The 24272-nt window shown below is 51.2% G+C and overlaps 1 protein-coding gene across 1 annotated transcript; it reads right to left on the bottom strand.

The window, feature by feature from the left end:
• Positions 1–3478: 3478 nt before the first annotated feature.
• Positions 3479–24051, bottom strand: LOC122384188 (early endosome antigen 1-like). Its single transcript, XM_043371279.1, has 20 exons — positions 23884–24051; positions 16942–17089; positions 16460–16611; positions 16069–16185; positions 15789–15884; positions 15494–15588; positions 15163–15289; positions 14792–14868; positions 14403–14532; positions 13935–14066; positions 13398–13549; positions 12950–13100; positions 12418–12648; positions 11497–11685; positions 10869–11084; positions 10308–10508; positions 9845–10018; positions 9469–9652; positions 9100–9275; positions 3479–4253 (listed from the first exon to the last, which is right to left on the bottom strand). Exons 1-20 carry the CDS (start codon positions 23923–23925, stop codon positions 4029–4031), a joined length of 3015 nt encoding a protein of 1004 aa, XP_043227214.1. The 5' UTR covers positions 23926–24051; the 3' UTR covers positions 3479–4028.
• Between the last annotated feature and the right edge of the window lie 221 nt (positions 24052–24272).

Here is a 24272-nt window from a genome sequence, read left to right as displayed (position 1 = left end):
ATGCTGCTAAAGCGTTTTTATGCATCACGACTTTTAAAAATACCTTGCATATTTGCCGCCTTCAAATTGTGCATGGGTAACCCCGCCACCGGTGCTGATGTTAACCTAACCCATCCCTATGAAAGCTTTTCATTGCTCAGAGATCGCGTGCGATGAGTTTCCTGTCGGTAAGTGGCGATTTTCGTAAACAATCGGTGATGGACACCTAAATAGGTATAGGTTCACCAGCTGTTTGCCAGTTTTATACAGCTAGCAGTGCTTGGTCGGGATCCATGAAAAATAGGGGAAAGTGGGGTAAGACGGGCACCTTAACTTTGGAGCCATTTTTCGGCCGGTTAGAAACATCATAGAAACGGGAAACTGGGTGAAAACCTTTTTCAGACATTTTACTTTCATTTGCCAGAAGATGAGACTTAGACCTGATTCAACAAATAAACTGCAGCTATTTTTGCAAAACCTTGCAAAAACCCGTCTTACCCCACCCCATGGGGTAAGACGGTCACATGGGTAGGGCAAGACGGCCAGCTTCTTTCACCGATCAGCGCAGCTCGCAACAAATGCCCGAGATTAGCCGCATTTATACAGTCGCTCGTTGGTCTCAAGTGCTTCGGAAATGGCAGTATACGAGATTCGTGCAGAAGGCGTATGCTCCTATATAGGCCCTAGTTCAGAAGCCATGTAGAACCGTTTTTCACATTCATTATTCGAGAATAAACTGTGCCGAAGGAATATTGCTAACATGTCTGTGAGTATCGGAATCGAACATATTCTTATTAGAAATGCTTCTTTTTTCCTACAGCAACAAAAATATTTTCACCATTACAGACCCATTGGGTTCATAGTTGCCCGTCTTACCCCAAACTCAATGTCAGAAGTTCAGCACGATTTTTCGCTGTGGACAATTTGATGCAGACAAAGCAAATCCGCCGTAAATGAACACTGTTGGCATATGAGTGTACCACAAGTGATTGCGAGTTTTTAACTCTATAGTGCTGTACACAAAAGCTTGCACAATACATTATGGATGTTTTCAATGAAATGAGTGTTTTAAAGAAATCAAAATAAAAGATTATCGACTGAACACAAATTCACCAGACTTGAATGGTGGTGTGTAGTGGGAAAGGCAATTCTGGTCCTAACTTTTCTTGCTCGTAGCGCTATTGGTTTGGTCTGCAGAAGGGGTGCCCGTCTTACCTACCCTGACCGTCTTACCCCACTTTCCCCTATAAAGTAAAAAATCAAATAAGCTGTTTATTCCCGAATTGGGAACATCTACGAACATAAATAAACGCGTGTCTTTGGAGTTTAATTACTTATCACGCTACGAACAGAAAACACCGCAACCTCAATTGGGGGAACACCGCCACGGGGTGGCGGTGTTCCCCAATAAGTGATCATTAGCAAAAATCGCCAGCGGCAAGAATGTACTACACGGTTCAAGCAAATATATCTTCCTGGACAAAGCCGATCAGTCATTTTTCGATGTAATCAAGTAAACAAAATGAGTCTCTACTTAAAGACATTCAAAAGTGCTCCCAACTCATCGAATTTTTATAAGAGAATGTGCATTTTTCTTGAAATGCCCACATTGAGCTTCCATTACACTGAAACATCGGAACACAAATCAGAAGACGCTTACCTTCGTTCGGTTAATAGGAAATAACGGATTTTTACACTTTCCATTTCATACTTTCGCCGCCAGATGGGGTGGCGGTGTTTCCCACAGTGGCGGTGTTCCCCCCGCTTCCCCTACTCATGACCTTGACCTGAGGTCAAATTTTGAAGTTGACCTTTCAAAGTCAAATTATAGTTCATTCGACGCGTCTCGGCGAGAAGAACACGGTTCTGGCAATAGAAATGTCGTAGCTTTTTTTTTTAGTCAAAAGTTATTGTCGAAAAACACTTTTCGTAAAAACAGCTATTTTTAGAGTTTTTGCCCTCTGGAGGCTAAACCGTTAACCTGAGGTCATTTTTGATAATAACCTTATCAAAAGAAGAGTTCAAAAGCTATCGATTGCTTTTGCCAGCGTTTTTCTAGATCATAGTTCCTGAGATAATGGTATATTTTCTGAAAAAATATAATAACAATTCGCAAATTTTGACCTTTGATGACCTCTGGTGACCCCAATATTGCTCTAAGATGAAAAATGACCGGAATTCTTTCAAACGTACGCATCGAGAGCTATCGACTGCTTTTTACCGCGTCTTTCTAGCCCTCTTAGTTTTTGAGTTAGAGGTGGGTGGTAACATATGCCCCCCGCACTAGGGCGAAGTTGGCTGAGACCGCCACTGGGGCGCGGGTTAACTGATGAGTTGCGCCTTTGACAAGTGTGCATGATTACGGCGATAGGGCCGGGAATCATCGGAGTCACCAGCAGCGGGTGCAGTGATCAACCCCTCTAGAGTCTATAGATGCAGCGTTTTGTATTGTGCCGATTGCCGAATTTGGTACAGAGAAGCGTCCCTCAAGGGCCGGTGTCCCAGTGTAATGAGCTGCAGTGGGTGGAAGGGTGGACGCGTCCCTCCCAGGGCCAGGGGCGCAGAGGGCGAGCCAGCTGTCAAGCACGCCGCCAACCATGGCTCACCGGCGCCCGTGACACCGCTCAGGGTCGAAGGAAGCTGTCCAAAATGCGCCGGCGACACGGGGCTCGCGCGGGCCAGGCACGCGCCGGCGGCACACCCAGTGTCCTTTTCACCGGCGCTGACTACAGCCACTCTGGGCACCGGAGCGGTGCGGCGGGGCGGGAGGCAGCTTCGTCACCCTTTGTTCCAGCTCTGACTCGGGCAGGATCAAGGTCGACTCTTCACTAGACCAAGGTCGTGGCGGCCCCGCCTCATCCTCCACTTGAAGCCCATGCACCGACACGACACGGAGCGGTATTTTGCGTCGTCATCCAAAGTTGTCGCTTCAGCTGAAATTATTCCGTGCCTTTCTAGTGTAAAGGACAAGCTTTTGCGCCCATGGGTATGGGTCAGGTCAGGTCACGTCACGTCAACTCAGCCCCCGCAGTGTGTCAAATGTGTCGCTTTTATCTCAATCTCTTCCAGCTCATTTATTGTGCAATGTGCACATGTATGCTTAAAGGTGTCACAACATATAGGTAAACGTGAGATGAATGGATCATTGGATATTCCAGATGGCTTATAGGTCAACCGTATATTTTTATGAGGCACACACTTAAGTTTGTACTTTGTAACGACTAACGTCTACTCAAAGCAAGATAACGCTTCTCACCAAAGTCTTACAACCAGCTACCGGAGCCTTTTTCAGAGCCGTATATAGTTTCCCAATCATTCCGTTCGGCGATTCATTATCATTATTATCATTATCATACCGAATCATTACTAACGCCTACTCAAAGCAAGATAACGCTTCTCACCAAAGTCTAACAACCAGCTACCGGAGCCTTTTTCAGAGCCGTATATAGTTTCCGAATCATTCCGTTCGCGCTGCACCAACTCACTGACACAATACATCCAGCATTATACACACGGTCATTTGTATTCCAGATATCAACACAAGATTACTGCCCATAGCATGCAACCAAAGGTACATATATAAAATTCAACAATAATAGGGGACAGGTGAGTTACCGTGTCCCATACCGCATTGAGTTAGGTAGCGTGTGCAGAGCTGCGGCCGGCGGCAGTTCGCAGCGTGTGCGACCGCGAGAGGTACCCTCAGGCAGAGGTCTGACCAGCGCGCGGTCAGTCCCGCAGCCTGACACCTCGGATACAGCACACCACGAGCCACAGAAGCGTGCAGGCTGCCCCAGCGAAGCTGTGTCTTACAACGCATACATCGTTACAAATCGGTCACAATCGAACAGCGAAGCACGTAAATACATATCTCCTCTTTATGGTATACGGATGTCGCTCTTTAGAACCCCTTTCAGCCCCCAGCGAGTACACCACACATTGGGGACAGAAAAAGTCCCGCTGACGCTGGGCGTCAAAGGGGGCGGGGGGGGGGGGCACGCAGCCGCCATGGTACGCCCGATGAGTCCTAAAAGCTCCATCCCGGCTGTCTATTTGGATGTCACCTCTGCGAAGCACGGCTCGCACACCCGCACCGGTTTCTTGCTGCTGGGTAGTGTGGCGGTACGCGCGCTGCAGTCTTTGCAGAAGATCTGCCCACACGATCGGCAGTGGTGTTTGCGCACGGTCAGAGTGAACTCTCGGTCACAGCCGTGACATACGGTCACCAGAGAGTCGTCCGTCCACTTGCGGTCCTGGGCGCGAGCAGTTTCCATCTGGGGGCGAGAGACATCGCTGGGTCAGCACTGGGTCAAACAGGTCACTGGGGTCACCGCTAGATCACCAATGGGTCAAACAGGTCACTTGGGTCACCGCTGGATTGGATGGGACTTCACAAGTCCCCACTGAATCCAACCTGGCCCAAGTAGGTCAGCATTGGGACATCACTGCGTTATTTAGATCACCGCTCGGTCAAGCGGGTCGTAAATGGGTCACTTGGGTCATCAGTGGCTCAGAAAGGCCATCACTGGATCAGACAGATTTAGGGACGACTGGGTCAGACGAATATTGGCGTTGTTAAATTATGACGGACCGTAGCGGCCACATGTTAATGAGGATTTGAAATTGCGGGATGAGACAGGATAATTGCATGACATAGTAAACGCAATTACTAAATTGGACATAAACGAGATATTCTGGAAAATGGAATGAAAACATGCCAGTGATTACAAATGGCGAAAACATACCACTAGATATCGTGGGAATAGTGCAAAGAAAACCCTGAATTTGTTCTGTCCTTTTTATCACGATTATATGGCGAGTCGCCAGATTCCCCGGTAAAATCAGACGCACAAAACGATGCTCAATGCGTCTGGCATCATCAAAAATTAAAACGCTGGTTGAAGCAGAAAAACAAAGCCCTGGGTTGTTACCGTGAGCTAACTCGTCAACTGCCTGTTGACATTCTCGGTGACGCTAACAGCGCGGCAACTTTTTATCCTCACGACAAAATCATTAGTGATACCTAAGCGTGGCTATATTTGGGTTTACATTGTTGAGCGTAAATCTAAATGAAAAATAATAATAATGAACTGTTAATCATACCAATTAAAATTATCTTAGGTCATTGCCATCAATGGTTTAGTATCAGATTTCACGGATTATAATCTGACACCACGGACAGATTTAGCTGCAGGACGCCGGGTGGCCGGACAGACAGACGGACCCGGACATTCCCCGCCGGGGCGTCGAGTAATTGGTGGGCGCACACGCTGGATGGGTGGTTCGCTGCCCGCACCGGCCGGCCGGCGGGCGGCTGACCGCGGCACGCTGGGCGGCGCCCAACAGGGACACGGTCCGTGACCACCCCCCGGGCGCGGCCGGTCCCCCCCCCCCGCCCCGGGCGCGGCGGCTGACCTCGTCCTATCGGCCAGCCCAGCCAATCATACACTAACGGTTCCTAGTATACCCGCACCCGACAGTTCGCCGCCCACACAAAGGGTGAGTGACATGGGCCGGAATCCCATCTGCAACCGGTGGGCATCGGTCAACGATATTTCCCCGTTCCATCGAAATTAGTCAGCACATACCCTTTATGACACCGCATCAGTTACCCAGAAGGTATCACAGTACCTACCTAACGACATCGGTCAACATACCCAGGTAACCATACCCGTCAACACCCTAAAATCGATCAGTTTTATCTCATGGCCGCCTACGGATTCCTTATAAGTTATAACATACGCAGCGTCAAATCCATACTATCCTACTGTCTCGTGGCGAGCAGGTATTTTTATTCGCGAATAACCTGATAATTCGCATATCAGTTATAAATAGGCACTGTGGAGATTTGGACTCAGGTTACCAGGTCACGTTATGAGACTTCAAGAAAAAGTCAACGAACAAACTTAAAAAGGAAAAAAACAGATGAGGCTGATGAGTGAGAGGGTGTATAACACAGTGATCCTGGATTTTTATTAACCCACGAGCCGCTGGGGGGGGGGGGCATAAAGTTGCCCCCCTTACGTTTTGTGAAATATCTTCGAAACCTAATGAGCTACGAAAGTGAAAGTTGGCATAGCTTCAAATGAATACCTAAGCAATGTTAGAATAAAGTTTGGTGGTTGTAGCATTTAAGATGACGTGACAGTGACGTCAGAAAGTTTTGTCGTTTTCCGATATGGACCGTTTCTGATGTCGCTGAGCATAAAACTCAACTGTAAATGAACTAGACAGCACCTGCTGTCATCCTTAAACACTTAAGTACACTTCCAACTAGTTCCTGACCAATAATCGGTCCTTTATATTCGATCTCATGTTTGTTTAGGATATATCGTGAGGAAACTGAGTCGCAAATCTATAATTTGACTTCTGACGTCACTGTGACGTCACTTCAAACGGGATCGACACAAAATTTGGACACGACCTCGGCTAGGTATTCAGGAAGATGTGTGCAAAGTTTCGCTTCTCTTTCTCTTCGCGTTGCAACAATATCATCGCAAAATTAAAGGGGGGCAACTATGTGCCCCCCCAAGAAGCCGCCGGGTGACGCGGAGGCCCAGCGGCTGCCGGGTTAATCTTCGCCGGACCTATTGTTTGTCTACATACGCGCTGGCCGAGGGGGGGGGGGGGAGTGCGACCCCTCGCCGTTTCGCCCCTGATGGAGCTAGAAAAACGAGCGTGTGCGCCGTTACGAGACTCTGCGACTGGTACCCGATTTTAAGGTCTCAGGTCAACCGGTAACCTCTGGGGTCAGGTCAAGTGGCCCAAGGCACGGGTTTGGTTTTTGATAAACCAGTAAAACGCCTTTTGGGCGAAGAACGAGCGAGCGAGATAGTGAGCCCTGCACGTGCGCAAGGGCGAGAGAGTACTTCCAACGGGCTTGTGCAAAGCACCCTTCTAACCGGTCGCTAGCGGTGTGCCAAATTTGAACGCAATCGAGATCTGGAAGCGGCATTCTGCACGTGCGCACGTGCAAACGGGGTCCAAACTGACTTTTGCACGGCACCCTACTAACTGGTCCCCAACCGTGTACCAAATTTGAGCGCAATCGGTCCAGCCGTTCTCGAGATCTGGGAGCGCCCCCTGCACGTGCGCACGTGCTGTAGCACCCCAACCTTAACACATGCAGATGAATTATCTGATGGAGACCTAGCTGTGTATCGAGTTTCAATTCAATCGGCCCAACCGTTGTGCCGTTATTGAGGTTGCAATTTTGGGGGTTCTTAAAAAAATGTCCAACTTTACCACGCGCCACGTGCGGTGGTTGGCAAGAACGCATTACTCAGGATTTTCCCTTAATTCAGTATGAACTCGCTCGCTCGCTGCGCTCGCTCGTAATAACTTCGCAAAAAAAAAAACGGCCGCAGATTTTGGCATCATCGTGTTCGCCTCGCTCAGGCACGTCGAATGGTATACTCTCCATTCGGGTTTAAACCAACTATGGAAGAATTATCTAGAGCACGCACATGCGCATTTTATTCCGTGAAAGTCATAAACAATAAATATCCCATTACTGGTGTTTATCACCTGGGATTACAAAAACAACAATGCCATGCGTATCCCGTGCCCGATTTAAGTTTTCATAAATATAGCAGCAAAAACACTTAAAAGAACAAAAACGACAAGCCAGAAAGCACCCTAAAGTGGAGTATAACACGCCCTCTCAGGGAAAAAGCATCCATGGGTGAACATTCCAGACCGGTGTCCCCCGTGCCACGCGCCGCGGCGCCGGGCCCCGCCCGTCCCACGCCCGCCGCGAGCGGGGCGGCGCCCATTGGGTGGCTAATGAGCCCCCGATATACCCAGTCGGGCCGGGCGGATCGGCAGGGGAGGGAGGGGATCGGACGACGCCCAGTGCCAACGGCCTCGTCAGAGCCCCGCCCGGCGGCTCGGCGGCCGGCCGGCCGGGCTGTCAGGCGTGACGCATCGATGGTGCACCTATGTATGACAGATCAGACACACCTAATGGCAAACCTACAGAACAGTCTAAAACTCAAAACGATATAGCCGAGCCAATATTCCCAAATATACCTTTCACCTGTAGCACGAACCAGATGGATATGTCAGTAACTATGTTCATATCGCACAAAAAGTTGATTTTATGGCATCGCACGACAGCTTATGATACGAGCATAAAAAGACAAAAGCCAATAAGCTCTAGAAACATTAAAAATGGCAAAATGATGGAAGCAGTAAAACGTACGACCAATAGCCATACCCCGTGGACATCTGTCATTCGCTGATATCCCATCAGAAAAGTTTTTCCGTTATCTGTCTCCCTGAACTGCTAAATGCCTGATCCCGGCCTCATCTCGCCTGGCCACCGCTATGCAGCGCTATGATTGCGGACCGCCGCCGTTCTGTGCCTCCAGCCGACCGTGTCCGCGCAGCAGAGTCCGCCCCGCAGCGCGGAACTGGGGCGGAAGCTGACCGCGGCTCACGTTCAGCCGACCGCACCACGTACCGCTCCCGGATCTGGCTCGGACGTGTCCCGCCGACAGACCACACTGGCTGGGAGCTGGCCAGCGGCTCAACAGTGTGACGGCTCACAGTGAGGCAAATGGAATGTGCGACACGTTTCAGGTGATCGTTTTAAATACGCAGGCAAGCGCAGACAATCAATTGTTTTAAATACCGATATTTACAGACTACTGCGGGTTTCCATTTTACTATGACTTGAATTTTACTATGGTTGTAAATCGATCGAATTTTCGTCAAAAATCGATTCAAAGCAAAGACAAATGTTAAAATCTAAAATACGGCGAATGTTTCGGCTATTAATACTGCTGTCAGGATGCAGTCTCCATTCTCTCCAACCTAACTAAATATATGCGCCAAACCAACATACTCGGGAGGAATACTCGACATCATTAGTAAAAATGCTTACAACAATAGTTACGGATGCATGTAGATGACAGGTATGACAAGCATTCGGAGGTAGAGATACAGTTTGCAAAGTAAAAGTTCCTGCGTTGTGTCTTCACCAGACAAAATCGGTCAGCTCCAGAGTAATGGACCGTGATGCGGACCCAGACCTGTCCGGCGGCCGACGACTAACACCCCGGACTAACCCCTCACACCCCTTGTGGTACCCCTGAGCGTCGAGCACGCCCTGCTCACCTGCAGCAGCTGGTTCTCGCGGGCCAGCTCCTGCAGCGCCGCCGTCGTGTCATCAAGCTTACGGCGCAGCTCGACCACACTGGACTTTTGACGCTCCAGCTCGCGCTCCGAGTCCAGACAGCGCTCGACCAGCGCGCGACGCTCGTCCTCGGCCGTGCTCGCCTGCGCCTCCAGTTCTGCGACAAACAAACACAAACACAAGCTAAACTCAGCCGTACTGGCTCTAGTCTCCAGCTGCTCTAAGGACGAGGTAAACACATCAACCTGAATTAAGTACCTTGATTACATTCCAAGTAACCTGGCTCCCAGCACCGACTCATCCAACCAAGCATCAAGTGAGCTGACGCTCTATCCAGCGGTCTTACGTACCGACTTTATCTCCAAGAATCTCGTCCAGCCGTTTCTGCAGCTCCCCATTAACAGCCGTCTGCTGCTGCAGCTCCGCCCGCAGGCTGGCCAGGCTCTCCTGCAGCGTCTCCACCTGCAGCTCATAGCGCGTCTGGAGCTGTGTCAGCTCCGAGCGCACCGAGGCAGCCGCCGACTCGGAACTCTCCTGAGAGACAAACGCAAAGACAGTCATAATTTAACACAAAATTAAGCGAGATAAAACAGAACATAACTCAAAAAGGCGTCGAAGAAACAAACGGTTTGAGAAGCAATAGAATGCATGGTGCACATAATTCCACAAAAGCATTAGCCAGACACCGCCTACTTATTTGGCACTGCACCGCGGGGCAGCACTGACCAGTCGGGCGGTCAGCTCAGTTTTCTCCGTCTCCAGCCGCTGTCGCTCGGCCTTCAGCTGGTCCCGCTCGTCCGACAGCTCTGTACAGCGCTTCTCCTTATCAGTGACCGTCTCCTGTAGCCGGGCTGACCGCTCCTCAGCCGCCTGGGTCGCTGCGCGCAGTGTCGCTGCCTCCTGGGATCAGACACAGTGTGTCAAATCATGGCGATATGGGATAAAACAGATAAGAATCACAGAAACTCCTATATGCCCGTAAGGCATTGCATATTCTGTCACGGTTAAAGCATAGTGAGCACGTAGGATGAGAAAGACACAATTCCAGGCGAAAAAAAAACAGTGCTATCCCCAAGCGTTCGCCAAAAGGTTGACTCATTCCAGAGTAACACTGGCCGCCCGGTACACCCCTCCACCCACGAGCCTTGTCCGTCGTTTCGCCCGCCCAGCACCCCGATCTCGCTCTCACCTGTTCCTTCTCTGCCAGCTGCGTTTTGGAGGTCTCTCGGAGCTGCGCCAGACTGCTCTCTGCCTGTAGTTTCTCGGCCTCCAGCGTGTCGCGCGTGCGCTGCAGCTCCTTTTGCCGCTGCTCGGCCGCCGCCAGCTGGGTGTCCAGCTCGGTCTGACGGGTCTGTGCGGCCGACAGACGCTCCTCCAGGGAGTCGACCAGCTGCTCGGCAGCGGAAGAGGAGTCACGATACCGAATGGGATAAGAGGTTACAATCCAGTACGGGACACAGATGGTGAAGGTCTTATCACGGCAAAAGACGATATCTGGGGTCATAGTACGATACAGGACAACAAAAAAAGATTACGGTAAGAATTACCGTGACGAAAAAAAAACAACAACGAATAAGTGGGTCCGAGTGCTTCACATAAAAAGTTGCTTCCTTTGTCGGGACGGGAGGAGGTTTTATTTTGCTTTCATGTCGCAGTCTCATTTGGGATAAGAAACCACCTGAAAGGAACGCACAATCTGCAAAGCGTACTACACCGTCATAAGGACGGTTATATCATCGCCTGTATTCACCTGGGACTTCTCGGTGACTGTTTCGGAGAGGCTCTGACAGCGGAGCCGACTCTCGGCCAGCTCTTTCTCGGTCTGCTGCGCCGTCTGCTGGAGTCGAGTGTTCTCCGTCCCGCACCGCTCCAGCTCCCCCCGCGTCTCCTTCAGGTCGGCCTGAGCCGAGTCCATCTCTGTCCGCAGTGAGGCTAACACGCCACTGGTCTGCTCCAGCTCAGTGCTCTGCCGGAGACGAACAGTCAGTGTCAGTGTCAGCCAATTGCACTGCATTGCAGTGAAAAATATTCATAGCGAACGACTGACTTCGAGGCTGATGACGGAAATGTGTCTGTGCATGCTGTGAACGGAGTGTGCTCAATGTGCGTCCGATGTGCGTCTGAGTGTATCCGCTATGTGGCTGATGTGCGTCCGGTGTATTTGTTCTATATGAGTCCGGTATGCATCTATCATGTGCCCGCTATGTGTCTGATGTGTCCGGTGCGTGTATACACACTGTACAGCGTGTATCTGATATGTGCCCCGCGAGTCGATGTGCGTCCGTTTTGTGCCCGCAGCTGTGTGTCCAAGACGTGTGAGTCTGATATGTGCCTGCTATATTCTGTCCACCGTCCAACGCGTGCCCGCCGCAACTCGCCTGCCGCTGCAGCCGCTCGCTGAGCTGGTCGGCCCGTTGTTTCTCCTCTGCTGCCGTCCGATCGGACTGTGCCAGCCGCTGCTCCAACTGATCAGCGCGGCCACGCTCGGTCTTCAGCTCTGTCTCTAATTGCTTGCAGCGGTCCTGGTCGGTCCGACGGGCTGCCTCCTCTGCCGATAGCTGACGCACCTGGCGGAACGGGATGAGCGCCACCCCAATCAGCGGGTTACGGAACAAACAACAGCGCTACCATCGACAGTGAACTATGACATTCAGTGAGACACAACACTTTTACTGAAGTTGGGGAATGTAAAAAAAAAAACTAGGTGCAATGGAGAATTAAAGACATGAACACCAGTCTGGGTTAAAACCGACATAAAGTCGGATACAAAGTCAAGAGTTTATCAAATAATACAGGCAGGTTGGAAAGTTATCACTGTGAATGCCGTGGACGTGGTCCGTGTACATTAACTCTTGACGGAAGCGGTGTATAACGTACTGCTTTTGCCCGTCTGCTCGGCAGATTTCTGAATCCTCACTCATATATGTAGCTGCAATGTTTTCGTTCGTTGACACTTCCTATGAAACCCGTCAGAATGGCCTGCTTTACTGCCCTGAGCTAAGACATGTTCTGGTGCTAGACGACTGGTTCACTGCAGTGCTGTGTTCAATCGGCTGCCTTGTGATCTGAAATGCCTGAGGCGGCCTGCGTTCAAGCGGCGACTGAGGCAGCTGCTGTTGCGTGAGGCCGGGGCCGGGTAAAGCTGAGCTTGCGTGCTTGTGTTGTGTTGTGTCGTATGGTCAGCACCGTCTCTTTTACCCGTTCATTTACCCGCTCTTTTCATCTGTTTTTATTCGTATTGACGCAGTGTGACTCGGGTGCGGAAGAGCCATTGTATGGTGGATGAATACATTGATTACCTTCTCCTCCAGGTGTTTCTCGGTCTCTGCGAGCGACCCGAGCGCGGCGGTCAGCCGGCCGGCGGTGTCTGCCAGCTCGGCTCTGAGCCGGTCGCCGTCCTCCTGCCGCTCCTGCAGCTGGCTCTGCGCGCGGCTGAGCTGCTGCTGGGTGGACTCCAGCCGGGCGGACAGCTGGTCAGCCTGCTCAGCCGCCTGCTGGCGGTGCTGCGCCGCCGCCTGGTGCAGACTCGCCTGTGGGTGCAACGGAGCGGGTGAGGACAGCGCTCCAGCGGCCGGGTGAGCAGCTTTTCGTGACAGAAAAAAAGGCATCGGCACAGACTGCACCAATTCCCGATTTCGCACATATAACTGTCTAGTGTCTCATGACTCTCAAGATGTCTCAAGTCATCGTATTCGTTTCCCTTACCTCCCAACCACCGTGCCTACCTATAAAGCTATCATCCCAACATCTTCCATCCCATCAGCTCTCTGAACTCCAACCGCCCACCACTAAATTCTAATCCGATTATAAATCAATAGTTAACGGACTGACGTTTTGCGCCTCCAGCTGCCGGATGGCGGTGGCCGCCGCTCCGTCTCCGCTCTCGATCTTGGCCTGCAGTTCGCCTAGCTCTGATCGGAGCCGCTGTACCTCCTCTCCGGAGGCAGCCAGCTCGGCCTGCAGCGCCGCCAGCTTACCCTCCCTGGCAGACGGACATACATGGTCAATTGACAGGCTCACAGACCAGCAGACCGACCCATAGACAAACAAGACAGCAAAGAGACACAGGCTCATAGAAGACCACGGCCCACCGCCCGGCGGCAGCATGTAGCAAAGAACAGCATGCTGCAAAGTTAAGTGTATTGGAATGCAATATTATGTAAGAACAAAGGCAGCCATGTTATTATTTCCAGCCACACACAATCTGTCATTCCATGTCTGTAGTGACCCCTGCGTAAAGTGTCCATGTCACCTCCCCTCGAAAGCGCTACTCACTAACCTGTCCTCCAGTCGTCGGCTGGCCTCCTGCAGCCGCTCGTCTTTCTCCCTGCCGGCCGCCCGCAGCTGCTGCTCGCTGGCAGCCGTCTGCTGCTGCTGAGAGCGCAGCGTGTCCAGCTGGGTGCGCAGCTGCGCAGACTCTTGCTCCAGCTCCTACCAAAAGACAGAGACAAAAATTCAACTTCCGCTATGACCACAAGCCAATGAATTTCAGCATGCGATGCCATTTGGGGCACGCGCCATCAGTACAGAGGTCGACGATACAAATCGTATAACTCGTGCAGCATTCACACATGTAAACGGCGCCAATAATAACAAATATGACATTTGTCCTCGAGTCTGCGGGTAATGCCAGTGATCGTTCGGGTTACGGTGGTTGCTGTGTTTCTAACTCAACCTTCCAGGCTCAAAGCCACGCTATCTAACGATTGTCATCGGCCGGTCGGGTTGGCACTACACCGCCCAAAACCGGTAGCCCGCCTACGATTGCAGCTCCCTCTATGATCTCTGTATAACCGCCCTGCCGCCGAGCGCCCACCTGCAGCCGGGTCTGGCGCGCGTCGCCCTCCGTGCGGGCCGCCTGTCGCTCCTGTCGCTCTCCCTCGAGCGCCGCCCTGGACGCAGCCAGCTCTGCCTCCAGCCTGCTGACCGCCTCTCGGCTGGCACTCAGCTGCGGAACACGGCACGGATCATCGGTCAGAGCAGGCAGTCAAAATCAGAACACAGCTAAGAATGTGTGCAACTGTGTGACGTTGCATTGAAAAACTGACGGCGACGAAAAAAAGAATATTCTGTGGACATCCAAGGTGAAAAGCGAGATACAGAATATAAAAAGCATTATTCTTGAATAGCGCAGCACATTCTTATGGTGACAAGTGGCAGCACTGAGGAGGCATGGAATAACTGGCGCTGACTGGCTGCCACAAGCACATATGTGTATACGGCAGTCTAAGTTGCCAATGCCCACATGTGTGTCCAGCGTAACTAGCTGTCAGTCATGGCCCACCTGAGTATCGAGCTGCTCTCGCTGCCGCTCGGTCTCGGCCAACTTCTCCGTGGCTCCGTCCAGTGAGCCCATCGTCTCGTCCAGCCGCGACTGCAGGGTCTGACTCCGCAGGGTTAGCTGAGCGGTCAGCCTGCCGGGGGCGGATGATAGTCACAGACAGAATTGGCCTGTTCATTGCCAAAAATTGGGCAAAGTAGCAGTTAACGAGCACTGTCAGCACGGTTTTACAGACTCTACGAATACTTATGATGCGTTGCACTATACGATGACAATCCTATTTGGGTATTCGGGGTGCTCCGGCTGCAAAGCTAATTATCGTTGCATTATACGAGTATAAGCTGATCTAGTACCTATGGTATTTATAGCTGCTGCACTCGCTCTATACGCACCGTTCCACCTCCTCCATGCTAGGTGTCTCCCCAGAGTCCGGCTTTTGTCTTCCTTCTTCCAGGGTTTTGCACTTATCCTGCAATTAAAAAGCAAATAAATGAGAAGAAAGAACGGCATAGGCCGATAACCGTGGTAAAAAGACCTGAACATAAGTTAGTAATTTCAGTTGAGATTTAGGCTTGTAACGAACTGACCGATTTAGAATACTTCATATGGTCTGATTAACACATATCCTAAAAATCCACCTGAGCCAGCACACACCCTGAGCGGCTGCAGCTCCGACTCCAGCTGACAGCTCGGTATGTAGCTGTCAGCGGCACCAGCTACCCTGAGCTGCTGCAGCTCCGTCCCACACAGTATCTACCCCTACCCTGAGCTGCTGCAGCTCCGACTCCAGCTGACGGCGCTCCTCCTCCTGCTGGCGCGCGGCGGCGTCCATGAGCTGCTGAACCTGCACCAGCTCCTGCCGCAGCACAGCCGCGTCATCGGTGCTCTCTCTGGAAACGGGGACACACTCACAGTCTCTCCTCATATCAATCTTCTTCGTTTTCCAAGCATCTACCATGGACGTTTATGCTCTTTCACATTATGCTAACTTCTGGTTACTTTTCACTCACTCACTCACTCACTCACTCACTCACTCACTCACTCACTCACTCACTCACTCCCTCACTCACTCACTCACTCACTAATGGTCTTACTTTAGTTTCAGTTGACTCTCCAGCATCTGCACGCGTCCGTTCGCCTCGTCTACAGCAGCGCTGAGCGCGGCCTTCTCCGTGGCATAGCCGCCGGCCTGTAAAGATACCGCGATGAAATATAGGACGGCATTACGCTTCCGTATGGCGTAAGCAACATCGGAAACCACATAATTCCTAGTAGAAATATAAACAAGTATGAAGTATCCGACACCAAATATTGTGTGGAGCAGTCACACATCATGAATCGATAGGCGGGAACGTGAGACATATTCTACAGTGCGCTCTTCGTGCTGACCTTTTCTTGCAGAGCTTTGTAAGCTTGCCGGAGAGACGATATGCTCTTCAGAGCCTCGGTGAGCTGTTTCCGGAGATTGGCGACCTCAGAGCCTGCCTGCAAAAATCAGTAGATGAACAATAAGCAACGGATGACACCTCAGACGATGCAAAAGGAAATAAATCCAATGATATGTCGCAGTTCGGGATGTGGACGCTGATAATCTCTCGCAACTGTTACTGGTTGGATGTCGCGTAACAAGGTTCCCGTGCCCGTTTGTAAGCTCGAGTCCAGCTCTAACCTGAGTGTCAGCCACGGGCCGCTGGTCGCTGGCAGTCCCGTCGAGCTGGTTGACCTCCACCAGCTGCTGTAGGCGGGCCACCTCCCGGCGCAGCTCGTCGCTGTACCATCGCTCCTCCTGCAGACGATAGGTGGAGGGGTGTCAATCGGTCGCCGTAACCGCCACCTCCCGGCGCAGCTCGTCGCTGTACCATCGCTCCTCCTGCAGACGATAGGAAGTGGGGTGTCGACTGATCAGAGCCCTGAGACAGTCCGATGACAGGTGTCACATGGAGCACCAGTAACTCCAAAGGGAAATCATGTATTGAGACTGACACAGCCTCTGAGAACACTCGCTACAGCAGTGGAGATTGTCCAACGTAAAGTCGCCTCATGATTTAAACCTTCCCTACCGACAAAGACGTGCTGAGGTCCGCCAGCTCGTGCTGCAGAACCTGCACGTTGTCCGAGAGGAGGCCGGACGGGTGGTTCTTGGTGAAATGCTGCTCTAGGTCGTCCGAAGACGTTAGCCGGGCCTTGCACACGGGGCATAGGTAGGTGGCCGCTGCCGGTAGAGGAAATCGACAACTTAACTTTAACGCTGCACGTGCGCCATTGAAATCAATCATTTTTACAGGTGCAATTGGAGCGAAATATAAGCGAGTCGCACAAAAAGCATTGCCCATCCTGTTTCCTGGGAACATCAATCGAGCCCCTCCAGCGTGCACACGTTATCTCGACATATTGCAATGATGCAATCAATAGGAGCTCTCTAGCTCAACGGCAAAACGATAACAACTAGTAGCAGATATATCTGTCTATGCAGTAATCCAAAGACAAGGGTTATGAGCCGGCGTCGGACGCTAGCTGGCCGAAGCACACATTTACCACGCACACGGGTCGAGATGCGCCGTCTGGTCGTGCTGCTGCAGCTCCTCGGGACTCGGGAAGCTTTTCATGCATGTTGGGCAGAGGAAGCCCTCGGCACCGCCGACGGGTACATCGCTCTCTGACGAGACGGACGCTGTTCTACCGCCCTCCACCTGACGGGCAGAGGGCAACAATGAGCATTACGAACAGTTGCATACGTTCAATCTTCAATGTGTCGCTTAGTAAAGCCGTCTTGTACGAACGTGTCCATTGTTCATTAAGCATCAATGACATCAACTGCCGCAAGAATGAACCCAGGCCAATCTGGCGGTTTCTAATTCCGCCTCTCCCACTGCCTATTTGCCTAGTTCATGTGACATCAACATGGCCAAAATTTGACATTCATTTTTCTATTTGTCGGCTTACCTGTCACAGAAAAGTTTTGCAATGTGTTGTAGACTGTTTTGTGTTATCTAAGCAAATTTACCCGCTACGGCGTCAGTCGAAAAATATTTGAACTTCGATGACCTTCGACTTTCACCGATCTCAGTACCTATCGACTTCGTTGAGAAATGGCCTAAAAGCTTTCGAAGGCACTCGTCAAGAGCTATCCAGCACTTTCCAGCCTTTCTGTGCACCTCCCTTCCTCTTTCGTTTTTCGATATTAATATGTGTGACTTGCCCCCCCCCCCCCCCTCACCACCACCACCATTTCCACGGATTCCACCATTCATCGAACACCAGATAGATACAAGTTTTAGGTTGAATACAGGGAAGACATTTATTCCACTGAAAATCGCAGTCAGGACGGAAATATCGAGTAGGTGCAACGAACACCAAAATATGTGCACATATTGATAAACCATGCGCCTGCAATACAACACAAACACACACAAAATGGAAACATTGTAACACAGTCGTACATAACACGAAGCTTTTCAATCGTAAAAAAAAACATACACACACGCCAGGTACGAGCAGGGTACGAGATCATTTCTACAATACGGTTTCTTCGAAACCGTTCTAGTAGTGCAACTTTTTAATGAGACGTGGCATCTCGAGACGTGCTTGGAAATACAACGCTATCTAGTGTCTACCTCTTCCACGTGACTTTAGCTGTTCTACCAACACGATCGCTCGCTGGTCTAACTAATGTCGATCCAACAACTCAGCGAGACATCTACCCAGTACAACATTCCGTCTTTACATTGACAAGAACCAGTGCACACAAGCGACAGCAGACACTCAGTGCCAGGTCGTTGACAACTAACAGCCAGTTTCTCCGCACATCACCAAAAGTCATCTTCCTCGGTGCCACCGCCGGTGGCCCCCGATATCTCAGCCTCGGACACGGATCGCTCTGGTGAGGCCGCCGGGGACGCAGGCGGTCGTTTCGCACTCATCAGCCGTCTTTCCTCAGACTGCTGGTGAGGTGAGGATGGGTTCACTCTCTCTGATGGGCTCACTCTCTCTGGTGATCCGTCACTGAATGGTGGAGAGCGGTGAAGAGCAGCTCCTTCAGATCCGGCCAGGACCGGACCGTCTCCTGACGGGCGTTCCGGCGAGCTGACTTCGCCGGCCGAGTCCCACCCGGGCAGTTGGGGACGACGACCTGCTTCAGACGACGGACGCCTGTCAGATGACGGAGAACCGGCCCGATCAGTTGGCTCATCCACCGCGCCGCCGGGCTGATCTGTTTCAGCGGTGCCTGAGAGTAGGAAGTTGAGGTGTGTGTCCTCTGGTGGCCCTTGCTTTGGACTGAGGGAAGGTTCGTCCGGCGATTCCGGGTGATCCCTTCTCTCCGCAGAGTCGACGGGAGAATCTGCAGGAGATCGCCTCCAGCTAGACACGCGATCTTCGTCCAACGTTGAGGAAGCGATAGCTGCAGGGGGCGGCTCGGCCATCGGAGCTGCTGAAGAATGTGCCTGTTCCATTGTGGTTGATGGCTCAGGTGGCTCACGCTTAGTCACATTCTCTCCAGATACGTCGTCTGAGGCACGTGAAGCGATACCCGTTTTCCACTGAGAATCAAGATCCACGCTAGTCTTCCACTGGGCGTCCAGATCAACGACCGGCTTCCATTGATTGTGTGAAGCCTGGTCAGACTCCTTCTGCACATCCACACTTTTGTTTGACTTCTGCTGAGGATCGAGATCAGAGGTCGTATTTGACCCAGGAAGCTTTGGCAACACAGGCTCTTCAACGTGGCCATGTAGAGATTCAGACACTCCTGAGGTTTGCACTTTGGATCCTTCATTTGAAATAGCTTCCTCTTTCTCCACGACAGTTGGGTGTCCAGCGGTCTCGCCCGATGCACGTGCCCCGAGTTTCTCAACGTCTTTGGTCTCAGGGCGCGGAACATGCACTTCCTGTGCCAGTGAATTGTTAGTTTCCTGTTGATCACGCAACGGTGAAGCCACCTTTCCCATCAGTCCTGAGTGAGCATCGTCCTGTTCAACATACTGTCTTTGGTGTATTTGTTCACTTGGTGAGGCTGCACTTTCATTGTGACCCTCTTGACGATCACGAACGGAAATGGATTCAGGTTCCGCTTCGGTAGCTCGAGATCCACACACCACATCTCTGTCGCTCAGTAGACTGAACAGTCTAGAGCGACTGGGGCTGGATGTGCGCGTGTCCTGAGCGACCGGGCGACGGGACCTGCTCACATCCGTCGGCGTTTCCTTCTCTGGGACCATAACGCTCTCTACACGTCTGGCTGGTGGAACAGAACGTTCAGAAATGGCCGACGCACTGGCAGCATGCCTCACGGGTACATCACGTGTTGGTGAGCCTTCGTACGCCCGGTCTCTTTCGAGACTAAATCGTAGAGGAAACACCCTTCCATGGCTGCCGCTTCTGAGACGTTCTGCCACAGCCCCACTGAGGGCTGGTACTGACTTCGCACCAAACTCTGATGTCCTAAGTCCCATCGTTTCACTCTCAGTGAAGGCATTATATCTGGTTTGTTCTCTGTTTGCGTCATTTGCAACAGTCATTCGACTGCTCTGTAGGACATCATCTATTCTTTTGTCTCTTGGCAAAGGGGCCGCATTGGCAGCATCAGGCCGGGTTCTTCGATATCTTTCCAGCTGGCTCTCACCTCCCGTCAGCACACCAGCCTGTCTGTCAGCCAAACGTTCAGGAGACTGTGAGACAGGTTTTCGTTCCAGTAATAACTGAGGCTTGACATTGTCGAGCAAGCGGTCCAGCTCGGCACGCTGCCTGGCTGTCTCGCTATCGCGGAACTGACGAGACAGCCGTCCCGCCGCGGCAGACATTTCTCCCAATCGGCTACGTGTTGATGCAATGAGAGCGTCTATGTCTTTTTGTTGCTCTGCAGAGGACGCCGCCAGCGGTACTTGTTCCACGTGTGGAGGATGATAAAGACTCAGTGGCAGTGAAGGATGGGGACTGGTAGCTAGGGGTCGCTCAGATCTCGTCTGCCCTGCGGGTTGTGTCCTTCCAGCCAGCAGCTGTAGTGCACGCATCTGCTCCTCCAGTTCGCTGGCACGCTCCGTGAGACTCTCCAATAAGAGGCGCTGACGCTCCAGCATCACGTCTTTCCGCACATTTCCTTCACCTTCACAACATGGGTGACGTGGCCGTGCCGCCACTGCCTGGTTTCGAGCAGCCCGGTCTGGGGATGAGAACTGAGAGCCAGAGTGACTTGTTGACAGGTTGGCCTCACACTCGGCGACACGTCTCTCCAGATCACTGATCAGTCTGCTCTGAACAGTTTCATACCTAGATGTAGCGTTAGCTGCACCTGGAGGCGGATAAACCATACTTCTTCCACCTGCCATTGCAAGCTGACTTGGGCTGTGATCGCCACTGACAGCGGACAGCTGGCTCGCTGCGACCGGACCCCTGACAGCGGGCGACTGCGGCGCGGAAGTGGCCCTTACACTCTGCGGCGATCTGACGTCGCCACTGGCGAACGGATGCGGCTGGTCAGCTGCAAAGTGTCCGTGCAACGGCGTATGGCTCCGTCCCGAGACAAGACGAGGGTCGGGGAGATTCACACGGACTGGTGATGACGTCAGCTCGTTTCGAGACTGAGCCAGTGCACCAGAGGATAGGGCAGTGGTGTTCTCGATTGGCTCATCATCCACCGCGTCAAAAGTCACATTCAGTTTTGTTCGCTTGGGTGGGGAAGCATGGGTATCCCTGAGAACCTCAGTCAAGTCAGTTTGCGAAGCCCTGTCGCAGTGGCCATCACTGACAGTCTGAGTGGAGCAGTTACACTGACTGGCTAGCGACAAATCTGCTTTCCTACCACTATTAGCCATCTGTTTGTAAGAAGTCTCCAGCCTATCCTTACTCTCACGAAGAAACGTTAGCTCTTCTGACAGTCTGGCCAGCATCGAATCTCGTTCAACATCCAACTTCTGTCTCTCGAGCTCCAGTCTCTCTTGATATGTCTGTTCCACTTCTTCCCGCATTGCGGCCAGTTGTCTTCGGTAACGTCTTTTCTCTTGCTCCTTGACTTGCTTCAGCTGGTCAGCCTTGAAGGAGGTAAGCTGGCGAGCATATTCCTCCTGTGCTCTGTCATTGGCCCTTCTTCGGTACCGTAGCATCCGCAGCTCCAGCGAACCAGGCTCGGCTGCCTCAGTCTCGCTCGTAAGGCAGGTCTGTTGAGGTGGTCGTGGCGGTTCAGCGTTTTCTCGTGTCGGCGGTGGACATGTCGGTTCAGTACACTGCAATAGAAGCATCAGCAGCGGCTGATCGCTGGCAGCGTATCGCTCGAACATACTCCCGCCCATGGCAACACCGAGCTCTTTCAGCACCCGATCAACCTCGGCGGCGGAGAGTCGCGCCTGAGGACCGGAGCGCTTCAGACCGGCCTCCGCTGTCACGACGGCCAGGGAGAACCAGAGCTGGAGGTGGCGGAGCAGGTCGGCCGCCAGCAGCGCTAGGGCCGGCGCCGGCGCAGGCGGGCCGCCGCACCCGGTCAGGGTGACCAGTCGGTGGCGCAAGAAGGCGCGCAGCTCGCCCAGCAGTCCCTGGTCCTGACACCAGAGTCGCAGCTGGCCGCGCAGGTCCGCCGCCAGTCCAGCCTCGGCGGCACTCGGCGCCTGTCCCGGCGCCGGCGCACGGCCCGCCATCAGCGCCCCTGCAAAGGCGCACACGGCTATCCTCAGTGAATGGAAAGATCTTGTAGAGATCGTGCTTAGAAGCCATCAATTGGTGCAGAGGTCATCTTGGAACAGCACAGGCTCCTGAGGCCAGAGGCGCCCTCTTGCGCCAGCTAAGTCCTCTTGAACAGTCATGATCTTCACCTGCACAATACAGATGACCAATGATCTGACAATGACGTCAGATAGCTAATGTGCATTGGTATATAATGGCAAATCAGCTTGAAGCATGCACAGCTAAGAGTATGAAACATGTCGAAGGCAGGGCCTCCAAAGATATCTTATTGCTGTAATTGTAAAAGCGCTCAGCTGTTGATTAGGTTGGGATGACTGTTAAGTGTTAGGGAAGCCCATGGTGCCATAATGGACCTTGAATCTCTTTGAATCAAACCACAAGGCTTCAAAATGCATCTTGTGAATGAGGATGACATTACAATGTCCTTTTAACAACACACAACAATATCTAAACACCATCAGGGACATCAGCACACTAAACCTGGATAGCCAGCTGCTGAATTACCTATGTCACTGCCAGAAGTTAAGCGAAGCATTTCTTATTAACTTCAAGCATTTAACTCAGTGGCAAAATCAGGCTTCTGAGTGCAAAGGAGAAAGGACACTGTCCCAATACCATGAAAAAATAAAATAAAAAGGGACTAACACAAAAAACACCTTTATTACAATCAAATCAACTGTCACTTCTTCTAGTCCCAAGCACTTGAACTCCTTTGGGAGGAATTGGTAGAAATAAGGTCAGTTATATGAGAATCATGTGTGCTAGGTAGGTACCACCAAGCGATAAAGAGTTATTGTATGACTAAGAAACATAAGTAAATTATGTATGTAAGCATAAAAAATGCATTTAAAAAGAGCATTTAAGCATGCAATATAACATAGTATTAGTCTGCAGGGGATAGGGTGATATACCAACAAATAAGAGGCACATCAACATTAAATTTTTATACTTTTATTGCATGAAAATAAAACTTCACAGCTCAAGCTTTTACATGAAAACTTAGCTCCACGCATCACAGGATTGCATAAAAAGGTGAAATATCAGGATCTTTCGGAATCTAAAGAAACACTTGGGGTGCGTTCTTTGCACGGAAATTTCACGTGAAATTTCACGGCTCAGTCAGCTGATGCGTTCTTTGCCGACCGCACGGGAATTTCACGGCGCAATTGTCGCAGAGGCTTCATAAATGTAATATGCCCAGATTTGTGAAACATGCATTGAACTTAGCGTTGCTTGTATTGTCGGTAAATTACATGTTGCATAAAAGGCAGATGGAGTTTTTATAGAAAAGTCTCTGGTGTGCATACAGCTTGTAAGAATACCGACCGGTTAATATTTCCACACCAGTTTGCTGGTTAGTAACAGCGGAAACAATCCCTTAAAAGGTTTTTTTGGTAAAAACGGTAACATTTTAGTAACATATTCCACAAAACCAGTCTATATCATACGCACACATTCACATTCCCTCCTCCACTGGGCGTCGCCATCTTGAAAAAAACGCTCGCGACAAGCTTTTCCGATTCCCGTATTTCACGTGGAATTCCGCGGGATTTCACGTGAAATTCCACGTGGAATCGGCAAAGAACGGCTTGACTGCCGATTCCACGTGAAATTTCACGTGGAATCTGTTCAAAGAACGCACCCAAGGAGTAGGAATGCTCCCACTTTGTCTGAATCAAAATCCACCAAGGACGGATCTGTTTCACTAAAATCAGCTGAAATAATCATCTAAGTAATAAGTTAACTGTATATTTTGTTGCTACCCAGGTGTTCTGCAACTTTCCCAATTTTCATGTTGATTGAATTGACTTACCCGATCTGTGATATTCTTTACAATATTCTTGATGTTGAACATCTTGCTCTTGAAACTACAACCTCTTGATTAGACCAAAGAAGCGCCGGACTTTAAATTCAAATTCATTCATACTGCCATCCTCCTCCGCCCTCCGCCCCATTACAATTACAACTTCCGGCGCGAGAGCGAGCTCCCGCTGTTGATCAAGGATAAAGAAAAACAAGCCCGAGAAACGTCTAAAAAGCAGGCAAAATTAAGAGACGAATCCATGCAGCGAAATAGCCCCCCCCCCATCAAACAAAGATAAAAGCCAAGCCAAGTAAGTTTCTCAGCCTAGATAAGTTTTTTTTTGGCAACAAAAACCGAACTACCCGATATATGTTATATAATGGATGTAGCTATGGGGT

The sequence above is a fragment of the Amphibalanus amphitrite genome, unplaced genomic scaffold (assembly GCF_019059575.1).
Source record: "Amphibalanus amphitrite isolate SeventyFive unplaced genomic scaffold, NRLGWU_Aamphi_draft 000183F_arrow, whole genome shotgun sequence".
Lineage (NCBI taxonomy): Eukaryota > Metazoa > Arthropoda > Thecostraca > Balanomorpha > Balanidae > Amphibalanus > Amphibalanus amphitrite.
Note: the sequence above shows the minus strand (reverse complement) of the source record. Positions and strands in the feature narration are given on the sequence as shown.

What these genes read in the sequence shown, in the direction of transcription:
- LOC122384188 (XM_043371279.1), bottom strand. Translation starts at nt 23,925, where the DNA reads ATGTTCAACATCAAGAATATTGTAAAGAATATCACAGATCGG. An exon ending in ACAAAGCTCTGCAAGAAAAG is followed by an intron (nt 15,589 to 15,788) that starts GTCAGCACGAAG and finishes GTATCTTTACAG; the next exon opens with GCCGGCGGCTATGCCACGGA. An exon ending in AGCCGACGACTGGAGGACAG is followed by an intron (nt 13,101 to 13,397) that starts GTTAGTGAGTAG and finishes TCCGTCTGCCAG; the next exon opens with GGAGGGTAAGCTGGCGGCGC.